Here is a 20,771-nt window from a genome sequence, read left to right on the forward strand (position 1 = left end):
CTTTACTCGACCTATCCTACCAATCCCACGTGAGTAAAGGTAACTTGACTAAAATGTACGACAATACGGACGTTGGACTTTGGACTTTGGACTTGGACTGTGGACCTCGGACTTAAGAAAATAAGTAACTGAAAACCAAATAAACGTGAGTAAAAAGCGTTTTATCACCAGACCAGAGGTGGCAGCGGTGATGAATGATAAACCTTTAGGGGTGATTAACATGATATATAAGGGAGTTATTCCACAGAAGAAGATCATAAGGGACAAAATTCGAAAGATATCGATGGTTAAAGAGGTGTTGGAAGTCAATGTGGAACCAATCCCAATAGATCCTGCTCTCATATCGGCAAGTATACCTAGAGCTATTATGTATGTACCCGACGATCTATCAAAGGTAATGTTACCTCATGACAATGCTTTGCTAATCACTTTAAGGACATCAGGGTATGATGTCCAAAAGATATTGGTCGATTGTGGTAGTTCTGTCAATATTTTATTTTGGAAAGCATATACCGGTATTGGATTTGATGAATCCCATTTAAAAGAACCACAGTTCAATTTGTATGGTTTTAATGGAACCTCAACAAGACTAGCGGGAGAAATCAAATTGCCAGTAAGGGCAGGCCCACAGACTATTATGACTAAGTTCATAGTCATAAAAGCATCATTCGAATCACAATGCTATTTTGGGAAGGAAATGGATACATGCTATGAGGAAGCGATTCAGAGCACTTTTATCAAGTTATCAGTTTTTTCGGACATATACGGGCCACATGAGATAAGAGGAGACCAGTAGGAATCCGAGAAGTGCAATTTTATTACTATGAAAGGTATGATGAAAGAAAAGAAAGTAGAAACTGGGGGCGTCTTGGAAGTCGCCAGATAACAATTAATGGAAAATTTATTTCCAAGGTCCGATAGTAAAAGTCATCAGGAGGATGTTAAGTTTACATCAGAAGTGAAGATAGAGCTTGAGATAATCCTAAGTAAGACAATGTAAGAAGTGCAGAAGATCAATATCGGACAAAATAATGAAAGTTGCTTCACTTTCATTGGAACAGAGTTGAGTTCAGAAATCAAGAGTGATTTAATTGAGTTTCTAAAGGAGAATAAAGATTTATTTGCTTGGTCGATGGCTGATCTTCCTGGTATTAACCCTCAGATATGTTCCCATAAATTGAATATGCGAGAAGGAGCAATCCCAGTTCATCAGCGTAATAGAAGGGTTAGGCCGATGTACGCGCAAGCAATACAAAATGAAATTCAGAAAATGCTGGAATGTGGAATCATCAAAGAGATCGATAATTCAGAATGGGTTGCAAACATTGTGATTGTTCCAAAAAAGAATGGCAAGGTTCGTATATGTGTGGATTTCATAGATGTTAATAAGCAATGCCCGAAGGATTATTATCCGATGCCTAGAATTGATGAACTAGTGGATATGACAAAACCGATTCAATTATTGAGTTTACGTGATGGTCATTCGGGTATTTTCGCTTTATTATGTCAATATTAGATCAATGGAAAACAACATTCGTTGTTGAAGGGGGTCTTTATTGTTTCATTAGAATGCCATTCGGGTTGAAGAATCTTTGGAATAAACATATCGTGGTTGGTCAAAAATATGTTCAAACATCTAATTAAACATATTGTGGAAGTATATATAGATGATATGGTCATCAAATCAAAGAAGGCATCCAACCATGTTCAAGATTTGAATACGGTGTTCCAGATATTTCGACAGTTTAATATAGGGGTGATTTCGGATCGGATCGGATCGGATTAACCTCCTTCGGAATTTTTCCAATTTTTTTTCGGAACCTAATATGATAGCCAAATCCGATCCAATTTTTTTTTTCGATTCAAAATATATTTCCATTTGAACTTTCGGAAATTTGAATAACTCGGAAATTCCGGAATACTTGGTAAATTTTCAAAGATCTCTTTACTTTCAATTATTTTTGGAATATCATACCAATGTTCATTGTAGGAGAGAAAACCATGTCCACAACACCAATGTACCAACAACAATACGCACTTGTTTACCGAAAAACCCATTTTCATTCAAACAAGTGATCCAAGAAAAATGAGAAAAGAACCTGCGCGACCACCAATAGCAAGCATTGCATTACATTTGAGGTCCGGTATTTGTAATGTTTCAATCTTTTTTTAGGTGTGTGAAAATTGAAGCGTGAAGTGTCTGCATAAATAATGGATTATGGTCTTGGACTCTAACTAGCTTTACATAATATTCTATCTATTGGAATTTGGCTTTTGGATTGGTCTGGAAGTCATTATATGACTCAATGACATTTTTTTCCATATCATTGTTGTTATGACCGACGGTGTAATGACAGTAGAGTAGTCCAATTCAAGTGGGGAAATAGCGGCTAGGTTATGTTTTGTTTTGTTTTTGGAAGTAAAAACTAGAAAATGAATGAACGGTCGAGATCTAATCAAGTGGATAGTGAGAGAAGTATATATTTTTGAATAAATTGGCAATAATATCGAAATTTGAATTTTTCGGATCGGATCGGATTTTAGAATTATATCCAAATCCGATCCATTTTTTTCGAATTTTCAGAAATCGGAAAATCGAAAAATCGGCCCATGAAAACTACACCCGAGAGCTGGACCAATTTGGGTCGGTTTCGAAAAATCGGAAATTCGGCAAAAGAGACACCCCTAGTTTAATATGAAGCTTAACCCCGAAATGTACTTTTAGGGTTGGTTCGGAAAAAATTCCTCATATATATTGTCACTAAGTGAGGAATTGATGTTAACCCGTCGGTCGAGCTATCCAACAGATGCCTTCACCCAACACAAGGAAGCAGATTCAAAAGCTTACAGACAGAATTGCAACGTTGAATAGGTTTATATCTCGAACTTCTGATAGATGTAAACTTTTATTCAAAATGTTGAAGAAGAATAGAAAATTTGTATGGGATGACGAATGCGAACTCACATTCACCGAGTTAAAAAAGTATCTGCAAGAAGTACCAACTTTGATAAAACCAGAAGAAGGCGATACGCTGTTCTTATACCTCGCAATCTCGGATTTCGTTATAAGTTTAGTACTAGTCAAAGTGGAAGATGGAGTTGAGCGGCCTGTGTATTTTCAATCTAAAACAATGCTTGAAGCTGAAACTCAATACTCAATGTTAGAAAAATATGCATTAGCTCTCCTATATTCTACTAAAAGGTTAAAGCCTTATTTTCAATCCCATTCAGTAGTAGTAATGACAAATCTTCCTTTGAAGCAAACTTTAGCTAAGACAGCTAAGTCGGGGAGAATGGCGAAGTGGTCGATTCTTATTGATGAGTTTGGGATTGAATGTAAAAATAGAATATTAGAGAAAAGCCAAGTTTTGGCTGACTTCTTAGCAGATTTTCCTGCTGAAGATGAAGAATGGAAAGCTTAAGAAGAGAATCTTCTATTGGTACAAGAGAATGATAATGCAATGGATGAGGATGATCCTTGGGTAGGAACAAATGGATGGAGACTTTTTGTAGATGGGTCATCAGGGCAAAAGTATCGGTGCTGTGCTGATAACTCCAGAAAACCAAAGACTCGAGACAGTAGTTACGTTAGGTTTTCAAGCGTCTAATAATGAAGCTGAGTACGAGGCTCTAATAACAGGTTTGGAGATGGCTAAATCGTTGAATGTCAAAGACTTATCGGTTTTCAGTGATTCGCAGTTAGTGGTAAGCCAGATTAATGGAGGGTATGCAGCAAAATGTGATAACATGATAGATTATCTAAATTTGGTGAGGATGAAGTTCAAGGATTTCAGGAATATTGTTTTTCAGCATCTCGATAGGGGTGAGAACCGACATGCTGATGCATTGGCATATGTGGCTGTAATGCTCGAAAATGAGGAAGGGCGATTGTTGTATATTGGGGTTCAGCAAATTCCAAGTATTAATATAAGGCACACAGAGATAATGGAAATAGATATACTGGGGGCGTCATGGATGAGCAATTATGTGATATTTCTATCACAATGAATGTTTCCAGTAGATAAGAATGAGGCTAGACGGATAAAAGGAGGAGCTGAAAGATATCTACTAATAGATGATCGATTATATCGAAAAAAATCCGGGGAACCACATTTAAAATGTGTATCGCGAAGAAGATTCTCGAAAAATTATTGCAGAAATGCATGAAGTAGAATGTGGCAATCATTCGGCAGAAAAATCGTTGGCTTGTAAGATTGCAAGGCAGGGGTATTTTGGCCACAAATGAGGCGAAGATTGTTTGCGATATGCAACAAAGTGTAGTTAGTGTCAAAAACATGGACATGCCATTCATGTGTGTTTCGAACCCATGGCCGTTCGCGTTATGGGGGATGGACATTGTAGGGCCTCTCGTACCTGGAAGAAGAAAGAAAAGATTCATCTTAGCAGTAATTGACTTTTCACTAAGTGGGTAGAAGCGATAGCTTTGCAACATGTCAAGGAACAAGACATTATTAGGTTTTTGTTTGAAAGGGTGGTTTGCCGATACAGGTTACCGCATGTTATTATATCAAATAATGGACCTTAATTCATTGGGGAAAAGTGAAAGATTTTTTAAAATCGTTGATTGATAAGCAAAAAGCTGTAATATTAAACCCCATTGAGACATATAAATTTGGTTTATTATGTGTTTAATAATTATGAAATAAGTATATTTTCGTACTTTTTGGGTATTCGCAATAAACATGAAAATATTGGTTAAACCTCGTTAAAGCACGAGGAAGCGATGTATATATGAATTATTCCAAATCAGCCATGTGAAGCCCAACAAATCCGCCGCGAAGCATCAAACTTTCAAGCTCCTACTGTTTGAACCCGGACTCGAATGCAACAAGTGAGCTGCTTTCGGACAATCGTAGGCGATGAACTCTACGATAAAGCGGAAAGTTGTAAAATTGCCAAAAGACAGGACCGCCACTGGACTGCACGTGGACCCACTATACGGGCCTGCAAGATTTGATGAGTCATCAATCATGGAGCATGTCAAGAAAAAAATGCCAAATTATTGGTGTAAAGTTGACACCTTGCATGTAATTAATTGTATTAGGTGTTAATAGTGAAAAAAAAAAAAAAACAAGGTGTCACTTTGCTTTAATGTGGTGGATAAAAATGTAGTAAATGAGGTTTGGTGTTTCACGTGGGATGAGGGGGAAGAATTGAAAAAGTAAGGAAGAAAACAAACAAGGGGGGATACACTCTATTTACTCCCTTGACTTCTTTTCCTTTACCATGCATTATTTTAGTTTCTTAGTCTTAGTTTTTATTTAGTTTTAGTTTTTGTAGAAAGCTTGTAATAGTTTTAATGGAAAAACCTTGTGTTCTTTTAGTTAAAAACAAATCTAAATGCAAGTGAGTTTATATAGATAGTTTATTTTTTTTTGTTCTCTCTCTCTCTTTTTACATTATACACTTGTCATCCTTTATCCCAAGGATCATGAGCTAATCTTCCATTTGTGGGGAGTTAATAATACTCATATGAGGGAAAATCTTTGTTATTTGGTTTAGTAAGTTGTTTAGGAAGAACAACTAGACCTACATCCTATCCCAAAATGATAGTTGGTGTAGAGTCTAGTTAGGGATCAAAGTGATGAGCTTAGAGATAAGTCATTGCTTTGGTTACTACATGCTAGCATGTATGAAGCTTAGAGATGAGTCATATATGTTAGGGATCAAGTTTTCTTTTATTAGGACTTGTCTAAGAGTTCTAGGAAGATTAAGATGCACTTACTAAAATCAAATAACAAAAGTTATTTTCACATGAGGAAAATTAACTCTCCATTTTCGTTTTAAGTAAAATTTTATCGTGTCTTAGTTGCATGTTTACGTAACTTAATGTTTTCAATTTTTGTGTAGTAAAGAAACCAAGTATTTAGTATTTACACAATCATAGCTAAACTTACTAGTTTCCTAAAAAGAGTAAAACCAAGTTGTAAGTGGTCCTATAATTTAGGTTGGTTCGAATCCCTACTCCAAATTATATGAACACGAAGAAGAGAAAGTAAGGAAATACTTTGTTTTCACATTTTGGCCAAGGAAGAGATTCAAATCTCTAACATACCAAAGGTGAATATCAAAATGACCCATTTGCCATTCTAAAGACCAAGGACTTGTGCTAAATCTGGAAATTGCTCCAAGGGGAACCCCCCCCTCATCTTTCCTTCCGCTTTTGTTTTCTTTCGTTTTTTGTTTTATTTTCAAATTTTTGCCTCGCAAACGACCTGACAATCATCGGATTTTTTGCTGTACTTCCAGGAACAAAAAGTTAGGTCCGGGAAAGTAAAATACACAAGAATCTAAGGTTGCTGTGAAAATTTCAGCTCACTGTGGGAGAATCCTCTGCGTGCGCGGTACTGGACTCGCGTCTGCAGGTGTAACCGGCGTCCGCGGGTGTCGTAACTCTTTTGCTGCTCATGTTCTAGCTCCAGCATCCACTGATCTATCTTGATCCATATCCAGGCCTAATTCTCTGGAACGGTAACAGAAATTCAAATATCTTCTGGGATTAATTATGTCGACGGATTGAAACATGTGTTTCATTTCTTTGGCGACTAGCTTGACGCTACAGGTTCCAAATTTTTACTGTTTTTGTATGAATGTCATGTACGTAGTTATTATGTACTAGTTTATGGATTATTATTTACGTATTAGCCTAGAAATATGCATGAATCATGTTCATATACCTGTAAATATTTATATACGATTAACTGGGCATGAATTGCATATCAATGTATATATACATATAAATGGTACTGTTTTGCATGGTTATATGTCTTTCTACATATAAATATCTATTGTTGCATGTTTAGTATTTCTCTACGTATAAGTACACGTCTTGTATAATACTTTGATTTTGTCAAGAAAGAGGAGAACATTCTAACGAGGGTTAAAATCTGACTTGGGTAAGTTGTTTCTAAACCCTATGGGGTGAAGCTGCTCTCTATATGACACTCGCAATCTCAATGAGTATTGCTGAAATCGATTTATTATGCAATACAAAAGTCGTATTTTAGTTTATGTATAATACGTTGCATGTTTAGTTTTAGCATTGTCGTATTTATATGCGTCGCATTACTATATTAGCATGCTCTTGTATTTAGATCGTGATGAGTGATTCAAATTTGCCTCGCTTCGTTCATATACGTCTACGTAATATCGATCTACAAATTAGCGTACATATACGTATTACTGGTGTATATTTGCCTGTACGTATGGAAGTATTTATCGATGATACAACCTTGCCTATTCATATAGCTATACGTATGAGTAGAGTATCTTCACATGCTACTGCATCTAGTATTGTATGAGTAGATCGTATTTGCATGCTTGTAATTTCACCCTTGCATAAATCTTAAAAAAAAAAAAAAAAAAAAAAAAAAAAATTAAGAAATAATAACGACCTTGCATAAATTTTAATTACATAAATCTTAATCATATTCCAATGGTGTCTAGGAAACTTGAAAGATTGAGGTTACTTAATTAGAACCGTGCTTGCACGAAAAGCCTCCATCATATCTCTCTTGTAACCTGGCTATTGGTTTATACACACATATTCCTCGCTTCACTGCTACATTAGTAGCAGCTTAGGCTTACGTTGTTCAACTCCAAAATCTTTAAGAGAATCATAAAATTCAAGTAATAATAAGTTCCTTCAGTCAATTAGATCTAATTTTATGCTTGCATGAGATTAAGGTCCGTTCCCACTAAAAGAATTTGAACATACCTATTGTCGAAAAAAATACGATAAACAAATCTGGCAAAGTTCTCACCTAAAAATTGTTCTTTTTTCGTTAATTACCTTCATCAAGTTCCTTCGTCGCCATTAACTTCTGCAGTTATGGCCGACGATCCTCCACTAGCTGAAATGCCCCTGTCAGACTTCTATACTGCATTACAGGAAGGACTTTCTTCCTGCATCAAACTTGAGGACATTGTCGGTGATTTTCGTATCCCACCAAATATTTTTAGTTTGTTACCTGTGTATCATGGTTTGGATCACGAAAAACCGTACAATCATCTTCGTAGGCTTCAACAAGTGGACACAATATTTCACCATCCAGCTGTCTCTAAGGAACAACTCTTGCTTCGGCTATTTCCACTCACTTTAGCAGAAAAAGCGTTAATTTGGCTTGCAGGACAACAACCACAATCCATAGACACATGGAATAAACTTGTTCAAGCTTTCATGCTTCAATTTTACACTCAAAAGAAAACTACTGAAATGCTTCGAAAAATTCAATTCTTTTCGTCAAAATCCTCATGAATCCTTTACGAAAACATGGAGTCGCTTTACTGATCTTCTTTTAGAATGTCCTCATCACCAACTAGACAAAGCCATCCTTGTTCGTTCCTTCTTTAATGGACTTTCTGATGATCAAAAAGAAACTCTTGATATAATGAACGACGGTTGCTTCATGGACAAAGGAGTTACTGAAGCATATACTTTTCTTGAAAAACAAGCGAAAAAAGGTACACACTGGGGTAACACTAAATCGTCTAGGTCATCAAAGGATACTGTTACAAAAGCTACATCTATTTTTAAGGTAAAACCCGATCCTGAATTAAAAAATTTGATAAAATCCCTAACTAAAAAAGTATATGCCCTTGCAGTTCAAGTAAAACGATCAACTACCAAAATAGGTTATGAACGTTGACACCTCCCCATGTGTTCTTTGTCTTAGTCCTGACCATCCTGATGCATATTGTCCCTTGTTATATGCTTCCTCTACTCAACCATCGGAGAAGGCATGTGCATTCAACATTCCTAATGCACCTTGGAGACAACATCCGAATTTCACTTGGCACCAAAATAACCAACAGCTGGGGGCTCCTCCAGGTTTCGCTAATCCACCAGTTCGACCAACCAACAACTTTATTCCTTACTGATAAGAGCCCAAAACTGTAGTTTTAACCCCTTAGCAGTCATACTTTTAGACCAATTATGTGAGTAATAAGTAAGAGTTAAGACTGATTACGTGTTTTTATGTATTTCAGGCTTCAAAGTCAATTATGTGCAGGAATGTGCCACTTTGATGAGATAAAGGAGCAATGGTTGGTTACTAAGGAGTTCGGTGATTAAAGGCCAAGATTCAAGAAGACCAAGCCTTTGTAAAGCCTGGTCAAAGATGAAAAGTCAAAGTCCACGCAAAGTGTAAAGCAATTGCACAAAGTCAATGAACTTCCTCAAGACCATATCTTTAGACTCGGACCTCCGAATTGGGCCTACCTTATGTCAAAACGACCGGCTTGGAAAGAGCTTTCCAATGGTCCAAGCCTTGACCCAATTAGAGGAGCAGAAGTGGACGAAAAGTCTGTTGAAGCGAACTGCAGCTGAAGAGGCCTTTTTGGACCGAAAGAATTGGGTTTTGGGCCTGATTCTCTGGCCCAAAACATGGCTCCAAGCCCATGCACGATTTTTGGATCTGGATGTATAAAAACAAAAGCTTCATTCTTTGTTAATGGTAGCTAGTTAGACCCTAAATTAATATATAGAATTCTAGATCTAGTTTTAATTAATTAATTAAGTTTTAGTTCCATTACAATTCTTGTTTTAGATTAAATTCTTGAATGATTGTTCTTGATTGATTAGATAAATAAAATAGTTATTATTCAATTTCGTTCTTGTCATTTCCATTCTAGATCTAATTTAAATTCTTGTTCTTATTCCATTCCACCATTAAATTAGATTCATTATTGTTAATTAAGTAAATCTCAATTTCTTACATTATGTTTAGTTTAGATTCAATAGAAATGTTAGTTTGATGACTCAAGGCTAAACCTCCATTAGAGGGGTTGATGAAGCCTTGATGAAAACTTAGTGGTTAGTATAGAAATGGGTAGTAGAATCTATTCCACTCTAGAAGGTCGTGTTTAAGCCATGAGAATGGGTGGACGACCTCACATGCTAGTTAGTATCCGGTAGAATGCCATGAACACTAGGGATTAGACTTCGAAATTCTTGCCGTGAAAACGTAAGAATCGAGATACGACAATCTATACTAGGTTATTAAGTTGGATTCGAGGTGGATTTAATTCCCCTCTATTTCTTTATCTAGAGTCAAACAATCGTATTTCCGTAGCTTCGTAGATTATCTTTAGTTTATATTTTATCGTGTTATTTATTATATCTAGTAATTTAAAATAACGCGTCTTGTTAGCATAACATTTCGTAAAGCTCTCATTGACTTAGGACTGATTTCTTAGACTTTGAAGACAATCCATGCTAGGGAACTAGGAGTGGAACGAACTTCCTACTCCACTTAGTGCAATTCGCATCGAGAGTAGAATCTTTGATAATAGACTAGTAAAAGTTCAGTTTTAGTTTACTTACGTTGTGAATTCATCGTTCATTTCGTAGGTAGACTATATCATTTTACTTTTATCAAATGGCGCCGCTGCCATCTTAGTTACACTTTAGCATTGTTTTCATAGTAGAAGTAGTCATTTTTAAGTCCCATTAAACCCACCCACCCTTGTTTGTTTCATACCGTAGGTCGCCCATTTCAAATAAGTGACAAATTCCACGAGAAAATACCGGAGCGCCAGCATGGCGGCCAAGGAGACCAGCGCTAAGTTCTTGGAATTTAGTTTACCACCGGCGCCGCTTCATACCAAAAAGCGACCAGCTCAAAACACTGAACTTCGACTTCCATCGAAATGACCAGCCCCATTTGGAAGCTGACCCTAAAAAAACACCGGTAATCTGAAAATTACTCAGAAGCGCCGAAGGCCGCTTCTATCTGTGGCCTTGGCTGGCGCTGTTAAAAATTCCGGTTTCCACAGTTTTGATTCAAACTTTGATCTTTCATATTTTTTTCACTACTAATCTTTATATACACCGAACACGCCCATACACAAGACGTTATTCATAAAGCGAAGCAAGGGCCTTGTCAGGTATTCCTTTCTTCCATACCTCGCATTTCCGGTTAGAGGTTTTCTACTAGTATATCGAGAATTGTTTGGAGTGTTGCATGTTTAGTTAAGCTCAACTTAGTCTTGCATGAGATTAAGGTGCTGGGTCGAACAAAACAACAAACGTAATTACACGACAACAAACAAGTCTATCTAGTACACCACCCACGACACCTCTAACTACTATCACACACACCATACGACATAATGGTCAAGAAAGAGACTCCTCTCTCCGACTTTTTACAAAGCCTTGAGCGATAGCCCTAAATCGTGCATCGTTCCTATAGACCCGATTGGGGATTTTGAATCCCCAAACATATTTAATTTGTTACCCGTTTTTCATGGGTTAGACCATGAAAAACCTTATCGGCTACATCGCGTAGGATTGAACAAGTCCTTACAACATTCCATCATCCTACCAGAGGTGCGGAACAAATTAAACTGGGGGTATTCCCTTTCACATTAGCCGATAAAGGGCGTCTTGGTTAACGCCCAAAGCCTAATTACCTTGGACTCGTGGGCTAAACTTGTTCAAATTGTTTATGGAACATTTTTACCACCCTTAAAGACGGATGAGATGCTTTCAAAGATTCATTTTTCCGCAATCCTCATGAATCATTTTCTCGAGGCATGGAATCGCTTCACCCGATCTCCTTATAGAGTGTCCACATCATAACTTAGTTAAAGACCGTTAGTTAGGTGCCTTTTTCAAAGGTCTTCTACACCACCATAAAGAAGTCCTTGACATAATGAATGGGGGTAGTTTCCTAAGTAAAGGAGCCTCGGAGGCTTACAAATTTTAGAAGACCAAACTAAACGGAATAATAATTGGGGGTAGTGATGATATCCCCGGCTTAGCTAGTTCTTCTTCAACAAAAAGGCCGGTATGTTTGAGACGAAAACCGATCCGAACTTAAAAATTTAATCGAATCTCTAACTAAAAAAGTAGAGGCTATTTACGCTCAACAAAAGCCTATCCCCTCGTCATGAATGTAAACTCCAACCCATGTAATTTCTGTTTGAGTCCAGAGCACCCCTCGACGATTATTGTCCTCTAGCTTATGAACAACAACCACCGAACAAGATAATGTTTACTCTATTAATAACTATCCTATTCCTAACGCCCTTGAGACAACATCCCAACTTCGGTTGGAGAAATAATCAACAAGTAACACCTCCGTGGTACAATAATCAAAACGTTAGGCAAAGCAAACAATTATAACCAAGCTCCACCTAGACAAGGACAAGGACAAGGTCAAGGAATTATAATAATTATAACAACCAAAGCGCAACCACGACAAGGTCAAGCACAAGGTCAGAATAATTATAATAATTATAATACCAATAGAGGTATCGTTCCGTTAATAATAATAACTATCACAACCCACCCATAAATAATCAACGAGAGATAGTTCCAAATACACCACCCCGGACTACTACACCTACACAACCGGATCGACGACGCCTTTATACAAGTTACCCAACAACTTATCCGCATAATGACTCAATCAAACCAACAGATTTTACAATCCATAAATCGGGGCATACAACAGCTTTAGCAAGCCGAAAGCCCAACCAAAAGGCGTGTTTCGGGACAAGCAATACCAAACCCTAAAACAAAGAAACACGACCTTTGAGGTAAACGGTAATTCTAGTAATGAAAACTAAATAGGTGACCTAAATGCCATCACCACTCTCCGCTCGGAAGAGTGGTTGATAACAAAGTAACTACGCCTATAGTTACCCCATCAAGATTACTCCTACACCCGGACATCGAACTAGATACCGCGAATAGAAACCGAGGAGCCTACCACGGTAGAGGTACCCGTTAAATCACAACCAAAGAAACCGAAAGCCAAGGTTACACGGCAAAGTAGAGCCATATGCGAAATATAGAGCCCGAAACCACCGCCCTCAAAAATTAGCCATGCTAACCAGGGATACAAACTTTGAGGAAATTAGGAACGTTTTCAAGAATCTAACGATAAACCTTCCTTTTCTCGGCTATTAAAAAGCTACCTAACCACGCTAAGTTTCTTAAAGAGTTGTGCACTACTAGGCGTAAGACCAACATACCTAAAGACGCCTTTTTAACCGAATCAGCCCCCCAACTTTATCCGAAAATAATGGAATTGTTAAGTACAAGGACCCCGGTCGCCCCATCAGAAAATGCACCTTAGGAGATTCCCACACGACGACCGCCTTTTATTACACTGGGGCGAAGTGTTAACTTACTCCCCGTATTACTTGTATAAACAAATAGGTCTACAGAAATGCAACCTACAAAATAACGCTGCAATTAGCGGATAGTCAATTAAGTATCCTAAAAGTGTAGTGGAAAACGTGCTTGTTAAGGTTCAGGATTTCTACTATCCTACTGATTTTGTTATCCTCGATACAGAAGTCGCTAATGACTCTGTATCGATCATTTTAGGGCGCCCTTCTTGGCCGCCAACGCGCTTATAAATTGTCGCGATGGAAAGATGTCCTTATCTTTTGGCCATCTTTCTGTCGAGGTAAATGTTTTTAAAATGATGAAACAGTTACCAGATTCGTCTGTAGATGGGGAGGTTAGCATGATCGAGAGTTTAGCTCAAGATTATTTTAACAACACGTTTCCTGAAAACAATATGTACAAATTCCTTTCTTTTGGAACTTCAGATTTTGTAAATGACTCCTACTTAGAGGAAGTCAACACCATCCCGAGTCCACACCAATTATAGACCCGTCCGATTGCTCCATATACTGATTACGAAGACTTGCTACCTAAGCAAGTCTTCATTACGCAAGAATAAGGACACTTATGAAACATCAATGGACATTCCGTCCACACCGGTGCTTAAACCTCTTCCCCGGAGTTAAAATATATTCAACTTGATCCGGATGGTAGTCACCCGATAATTATATCTTCTCTGTTAACTAAGGATGAAGAGACATGTTTAATAAGGGTGATTAGGGGAACATCGGTCTGCGATTGGTTGGTCCCTAGCCGACATTAAGGAATTGACCCTAATGTTTGCACTCACCGTATCCATTTGGAGGATAACGCCAAAGACTTCTCGCGAACCTCAGCGTCGCTTGAACCCTGCCATGAAAGAGGTGGTTAGGGAAGAAGTCTTGCGTTTACTCGATGCGGGTATTATATACCCAATCTCTGATAGCGAATGGGTAAGTCCCATTCATGTAGTTCCTAAGAAATCGGGAGTTACCATGGTATGTGTACGGGAAGGGTGACTATGTTGTCACTCAAGGTCCTATGAAATGGAGAATCAGTATTGATTCTGACGCGTTAAAATGCTATGACACGAAAGGATCACTTTCCCTTACCATTTATAGATCGATGCTAGAACGCCTAGTCTGGTCATGCCTTTTATTGTTTTCTTCGGATGGCTACTCGGCTATTTTCAGATTATTATTGATATTGATGACCAAGAAAAGACAACCTTCACATGTCCCTTCGAACATATGCCTATAAACGAATGCCTTTTGGCCTTTGTAATGCCCCCGGAACCTTCCAAATGTGATGTATGCTTCATATATTTAGTGACATGGTAGAGCTTTTATGGAAGTGTTCATGGATGATTTTTCTATCTATGGAGACTCCTTTACGAATGTTTGTCTAACTTGTCTAAGGTCTTGACACGGTGTGAAGAAAAGAGCCTCGTTTAAATTGGGAAAAGTGTCATTTCATGGTAAAAAGGGCATAGTACTTAGGTCATATTGTATCTAGTGATGGCATCGAAGTAGATAAAGCCAAACTAGATAAGATAGCGACCTACCTAAACCGGATTTGTCCGTGAGATTAGAGCCTTTCTAGGCCATGCAGGGGTTTTATAGGCGTTTCATTAAAGATTTTTCAAAATAGCTAAGCCTTTAACTAACCTGCTTTTGAAGGATGCAATCTTTGATTTTAATTTTAACGTAAAACAGGCTTTTGAAACCTTAAAAGCCGCCTAACCACTGCACCTATTATACGACCTCCTGATTGGTCTAAACCTTACGAACTCATGTGTGATGCTAGTGACTATGCAGTTTGGTGTCGTCTTGGGGACGTAAACTAGATAATAAGTCCACTGTTATTTATTATGCTAGTAAAACATTAAACGACGCTCAACGGAATTATACAACTACTGAAAAAGAATTCTTAGCTGTCATTTATGCTTTAGATAAATTTCGTCCTTATTTGGTTGGTTCTAAAACTTTAGTTTACACGGACCATGCAGCCCTTAGGTACCTTCTTGCAAAGAAGGATGCTAAGCAGAGATTAATCCGATGGATTCTTCTCCTGCAAAAGTTCACATTAGAAATAAAGGACAAAAAGAGGGTCGAAAACGTGGTTGCCGACCACTTATCTAGACTTACAAATGACGATAGTAGTGATTCTCGAGTCCATACCGACTCTTTTCCCCGATGAGCATCAGATGCTATTTTTTCATCACCATGGTATCACGGACATCGTAAATTATTTAGCGGCTGATGTTATGCCTTATAATTGGACAAGAAATGAACGTAAGAAGTTCTTGGCGAGTCAAGCTATACTACCGGGATGAGCCCTACCTTTTAAGTATTGTCAGCGGATCAGATTATTCGTCGTTTGCATTCCCAAAGGGAATATAATGAAGTTCTATCGCTCGCCATGACAAAGAGTGTGGTGGCCACTTTAGCGAATGAAAACAGCCGCTAAAGTTCTTCAATGTGGATTTTATTGGCCTACCCTTTTTAAGGATGCCCAAGTGCATTGCAAGATGTGTATTCGTTGCCAACAACTTGGGCGAATCACGAAGCGTAATATGATGCCATTAAATCCAATATTGATAGTAGAAATTTTTGATGTTTGGGGTATTGATTTCATGGGCCCTTTCCCTGTTTCCCACGGTTATATTTATATTCTAGTTGTGGACTACTACGGTCTAAAATGGATAGAGGCCCTAGCTTGCCGTAGCAATGACCATAAAACCGTTGTATTTTTATTAAAGAATATATTTTCTGTCGGGTTTGGCATTCCTAAAGCCATCATTAGTGATGGTGGAACACATTTTGCAACAGAGTTGTTGCATCCCTAGTGAAAAAGTATGGAGTTACACACAAAGTAGCAACTCCTTATCATCCACAAACTAGCGGACAAGTAGAAGTTTCTAATAGGGAAATCAAAAAGATTTTAGAAACAACAAGAAACCCCGATAGGAAAGATCGGTCGGGCGTCTATCGGATGCCTTATGGGCATATAGAACTGCTTTCAAAACTCCTATAGGTATGTCTCCCTTTAGACTTGTATTTGGGAAACCATGTCATTTGCCCGATTGAATTAAAGCAGCGTGCTCGTGGGCTATAAAAAGCCTTAACTACAATATTGATGAGGCGGGTGTCAAACGCAAGTTATAATTAAATGAGCTTGAAGAAATCCGTGGCGATTCTTACGATCTCAAGAAAGGATTATAAAGCTAACATGAAACGTGTTCATGATAAGCATATCTTCTTGCCAAAGAGTTTGTGGTCGGACAAAAGGTTTTGCTTTACAACTCCCGCCTACATATTTTCCTGTGGAAACTAAAACCCGTTGGTCTGGTCCTTTTCTGGTTACTGAAGTCACCCCTTACGGGGCAATTACCTTGGTAAATCCCAAGGACAACAGTACCTTTCAAGTTAACGGTCAACGATTAAAACATTTTCACGAACTTTTGTCCCCTGATATAGAGGAAGTCCTTTTACAGGACCCTATATATGAGGAATGACCCTTGTCATTGGTGTACTTCCTTTCACTTCCATTTAATGGTAAGTACACCATTAAGGTAACCGGGCCCTCCCTAGGGAGTGTGTGGCTGTAAGTACCGGATCCTAAGTCCACAGTTCACATAATTCACGTTTTCCACTTCCGCATGTTTTCTCATTTTTTTTTAGTCATGTTCCTCTATGGAGTGAATTATGTATTTATTGTTTTTCGTGTTTCTTATAATAAACAAATAAAAAAAATTAAAAATTAAAATTCTTAAAAATCATAGAACTAGCAATCTAACAAGTCTTGGGAATCTGACTTTAAACGACCCATGTTAAAACAAATTTTGTGTTTAAAAATTTGTTTGGGGGTGGGAACTCAGTCTTTCCATCCGGATTGCTCGAACTTTCTATTTGTGTTGCTTAGGTCCATTAGTATAGTTCATTGGGGTTGACGTCATCTAATTTAGTGTTCATTTGTTCGCATAACTTACGTTATGCACGCACTTCGAGGCGTTTTCCACTATCTTATATGTCACCCACAGTCGGAATAGAGTAGTTTATGGATCATTGGATTGGAAATTCTCTCCTGATCATTTCCATATCTCATTCGCAAAAATCGGACCGATAACGAAGCGGGAAATTTAGTTTGAAGTCGCTACCGAAAATCGAATTTAAAGTCGAAAAATCGAATTGGGCTTTGGGCCAACTCACTCACCTACAGCCAGCGCTCCCCTTAACAAAAACCCAATCGCGAGTCATCTTCTCCAACCGCTTGTCACAAATTTAAAATTCAAACCCTAGCAACCAAAATAAAAATAAAAATAAAATAAAAATAAAAATAGAATACATCAAAATAGAAAGACCACCCACGCCCTTTGTGAAACACCAACACAATCTCCAACCGTTTCCACCAAGAAAACGCCCGCCAATTCAAGTTTTCAAACCTGCCACCGTAACCACCACCGCCACCACCATTGTTTCTCGTTGTTTTTTATCAAACTCGCCTCCCCCACAGGCTACAAAAACCATTAGTTATCTAAGAAACTTCAATGGCGCTGACGAAAAAATGCTGTTGCGAGCACGCGTTTGAGGCCGACCATTTCGCACCATTTTACGACGCCAATATGATTAAGAGGGATTGGAACAGACTGTGGTATTCGACAGATGAGTTCTATCACTATGATTTGGTAGAACAGTTTTATAAGAAACGAGAATTGGAGGGAAATAGGATTTTCATTAGGATAGCAGGAATGAGGAGGGAAGTAACGATAAAGTTGTTGGCTGAGCTATTAGGAATCACGCAGAACCAACCTAGATCACGACCATTCGGGAATCCCAATTATACTGCGGTTCTGTTTGATGAAAGATACGGTCATAGAGGGTGAATACAATACGATATCTCATTGCGTTCGCCAGACGACCCTGAGAACCAATCAACTGGCTGTAGCTCAGTGGATTGGTAGGAACGTCCTCGGCAAAGACAAAGTCAGCGACATCGGACTTCAGTGTCTGCACGTTCTCTGGATTTTGCAAACGAATGAGTGTAATTTCTGCATCCTCGATGTAATTTTGAATGTGATTAGAGGAGTGGGAAAAAGCATGGCGCCTCTTCCCGTATTGATCACTAAGATTATGCTCTCATTTAGAGCTGTCGCTAAATCTGCTCCTATTAAGATCAAATTGCATTCTAATGCAAGTATTTATAAGGAATGCATCCAAGAGACTTGGCCGTTGTCTGCAGAGAATAAAGTTGAGTCGAATAATGAAGGCGAAGATATGACATGGTTGGTTGAGGATAATTTCGATAGTCAAACTTCTAATTTAGAACGAATGATAATGCTGCAAACTGGGTTGCGATGCAGTTATCGTATCTGTGAAGATATCCGACATAGACAAATTGTAATTGAAATAAGCAAAGCGAACTTTCAGGCGACGAGTTGAAATGCTCGAAAGGGGTCGAAGATATCTTGTCTAACTTGGAGATTATCCACCGTAATCACCAAGCCCGGTATGCGATACTCAAGATCGGATGGAAGCACAACGCTTGTTCAGATAGAGATGCTACGACGTATGCCACTCGTGGATGAGTCCGTCTCACCGAAGTCCGAGAGGCATGAAGCGCCGTCGCCAAGCAGCCGGATGGCTCAAGCCATTCTTCACCACGTAACCGGTCTCCATCTCGGGGACCATCTTCTTCACTGCGCCTAGGTGTTCACCATCGGTTGGTCCTGTTATTTCATTGTTTTATTGTTTTGTTATTGGAATTTTATTTCAGTAGTTAGATTTAAATATTAAGTTGTTTGTTTTAGATTGCTTGGATTTCATATTATTTTAATATAATTTATTTTGATCATCTTTCGTAAGGATGTCTTGGAGTCAAAGTTGAAAATTAGGCCGATATCGGCATATCTATGATTTTTTGTAGTGGTAGCATGATATGTAGGAGAGTTTAGAAGTTACTATTCTAAACCAAGTTTAAAGATACCAGGGTTGTTAGGAAATCAAAACTATGGTTAGTTTCCCTTTTTCGGGTTTGGCAGATTTCTATTTCCTGAAATTGCCTTAAAAAACAATTTGGCAACTTGCCGATTCGTTTTGGAAACCCATAACCTATTTAAACTTCCATCATTCTACACTCACAACCCACACTACACCCCACAATCATCTCTCACCTTTCACTCCAAGCTTTTTCAGCTTGTTTTTCTTGAAAACACGTTTTTACGCACTTCTACGAAGCGCGCAAGGGTAAAAGGCGCTGCGCCCTATACACTTCCATAAAAAAAATTTTGTTAGAGCGCGCCCGCGCCCAAGCAAAGCGCGACTCGCCCTAAAACACTGTAAATCGAAAAATCTCAGAGGCCACTTCAAGCCAGCGCAGCGACCGACCTCAAAACATCAGAATTCCAAACCTTCGAAGGCGACTTCGGCGCCGCCTCCTCCTCCCGTAAGCACAGTAAATTCCAATTTTTCTGAGGTTTCTTCCAAGTTTTTGCAGCTGTTCTACAGAGTAGTTTTAAGATGACACCTCCTATAGTGATTCCTGAACAGTCATTTGAAGACTTGATGGGAACCGATACCTATGGAGCATCGTTCCGCGAGCGGATCGTGCAGTTAGGATGGCGGCATCTTCTGGTGAGTGATGACGACTCTTTTTCACCTAAGCTAACTGAATTCTTCTATAATAATATTACTTTTTATTGTACCCAAGAAGGAGAACAACAATTTTCCCTTGCTATTGATGGCACGACTATGAAATTCATAAGCAATTGATAGCTTTGGTTTCGGGGTTGCCATTACGACCTCTATGCACACGCGGGGGATATATGACGATAACTCATACCTATATGAATATGCCTATTTCCATGAGTATTATGGGGAGGGGTATTTCAGATCATGGACCAAGACCAATATAACATCGCCTCGAAAGTAGCCTATCGAATGTAGGCCTGACCATGTTGTTCATCATGATGAACATTTTAGGGAACGGCGGTTTACTTCGCCAATAATATCGCCGGTGACGTTTTCCTTGCTTTAGGCGAGGGGACGTCGTCGGTATGACATTCCCCGAGTTTTAGTTGCTACTCTGAGCGAGGCCATACCTTGAGGCATAAGTACCTTCTTATGCCTCTTGGTTTGCCGCGATTATGCACGCTTGCCCTACCCATATTGCGTACCGCGATTACCGCAGTTGGGAAAGGGTCGAAATCATGAGACCCACCAATCGGTGGTAAAGATCATTCCGAGCCATGACTTGGTCGGGATGGCAGGTGCAACCACATTTGGTTGCCCCTTACACCCCATCGCACCAAATAACACTAGAGAGGTTAGCACTAGTTGATGATACACGACGGAAGGCGTGGCAAGTTGTTATGGCATGGCAGGATGCGAAAGAACCTCATATAGAAGAGGAGGATGACGAGTAAATGCCGGGGTGCGGGTAAGTTTTAGTTAAGTTAGTGTGCGCTATGTCCCAAGCAATTTAATTACATTAACCCCATAATGGGTGGAACTCTTTATAGAGTTCGTCGGTTTTTTATTACTATATTTGTATGTTTTAACTTTGTTTTGCGGATGTTCACGAATTCCGCAGCGTTTCAATGGTATTTTTCCTACTCTCTTTATTTAAATGC

General features: G+C 38.7%; 1 protein-coding gene across 1 annotated transcript; it reads left to right on the forward strand.

Moving 5' to 3' along the window:
• Window positions 1-220: 220 nt before the first annotated feature.
• LOC147504221 (uncharacterized) lies at window positions 221-796 on the forward strand. Its single transcript, XM_086605100.1, has one exon. The coding sequence runs from the start codon at window positions 221-223 to the stop codon at window positions 794-796; it is 576 nt and encodes a 191-aa protein (XP_086461226.1).
• Window positions 797-20,771: the final 19,975 nt, after the last annotated feature.

Source organism: Coptis chinensis, chromosome 4, assembly GCF_015680905.1.
Source record: "Coptis chinensis isolate HL-2020 chromosome 4, ASM1568090v1, whole genome shotgun sequence".
NCBI classification, from domain to species: domain Eukaryota; kingdom Viridiplantae; phylum Streptophyta; class Magnoliopsida; order Ranunculales; family Ranunculaceae; genus Coptis; species Coptis chinensis.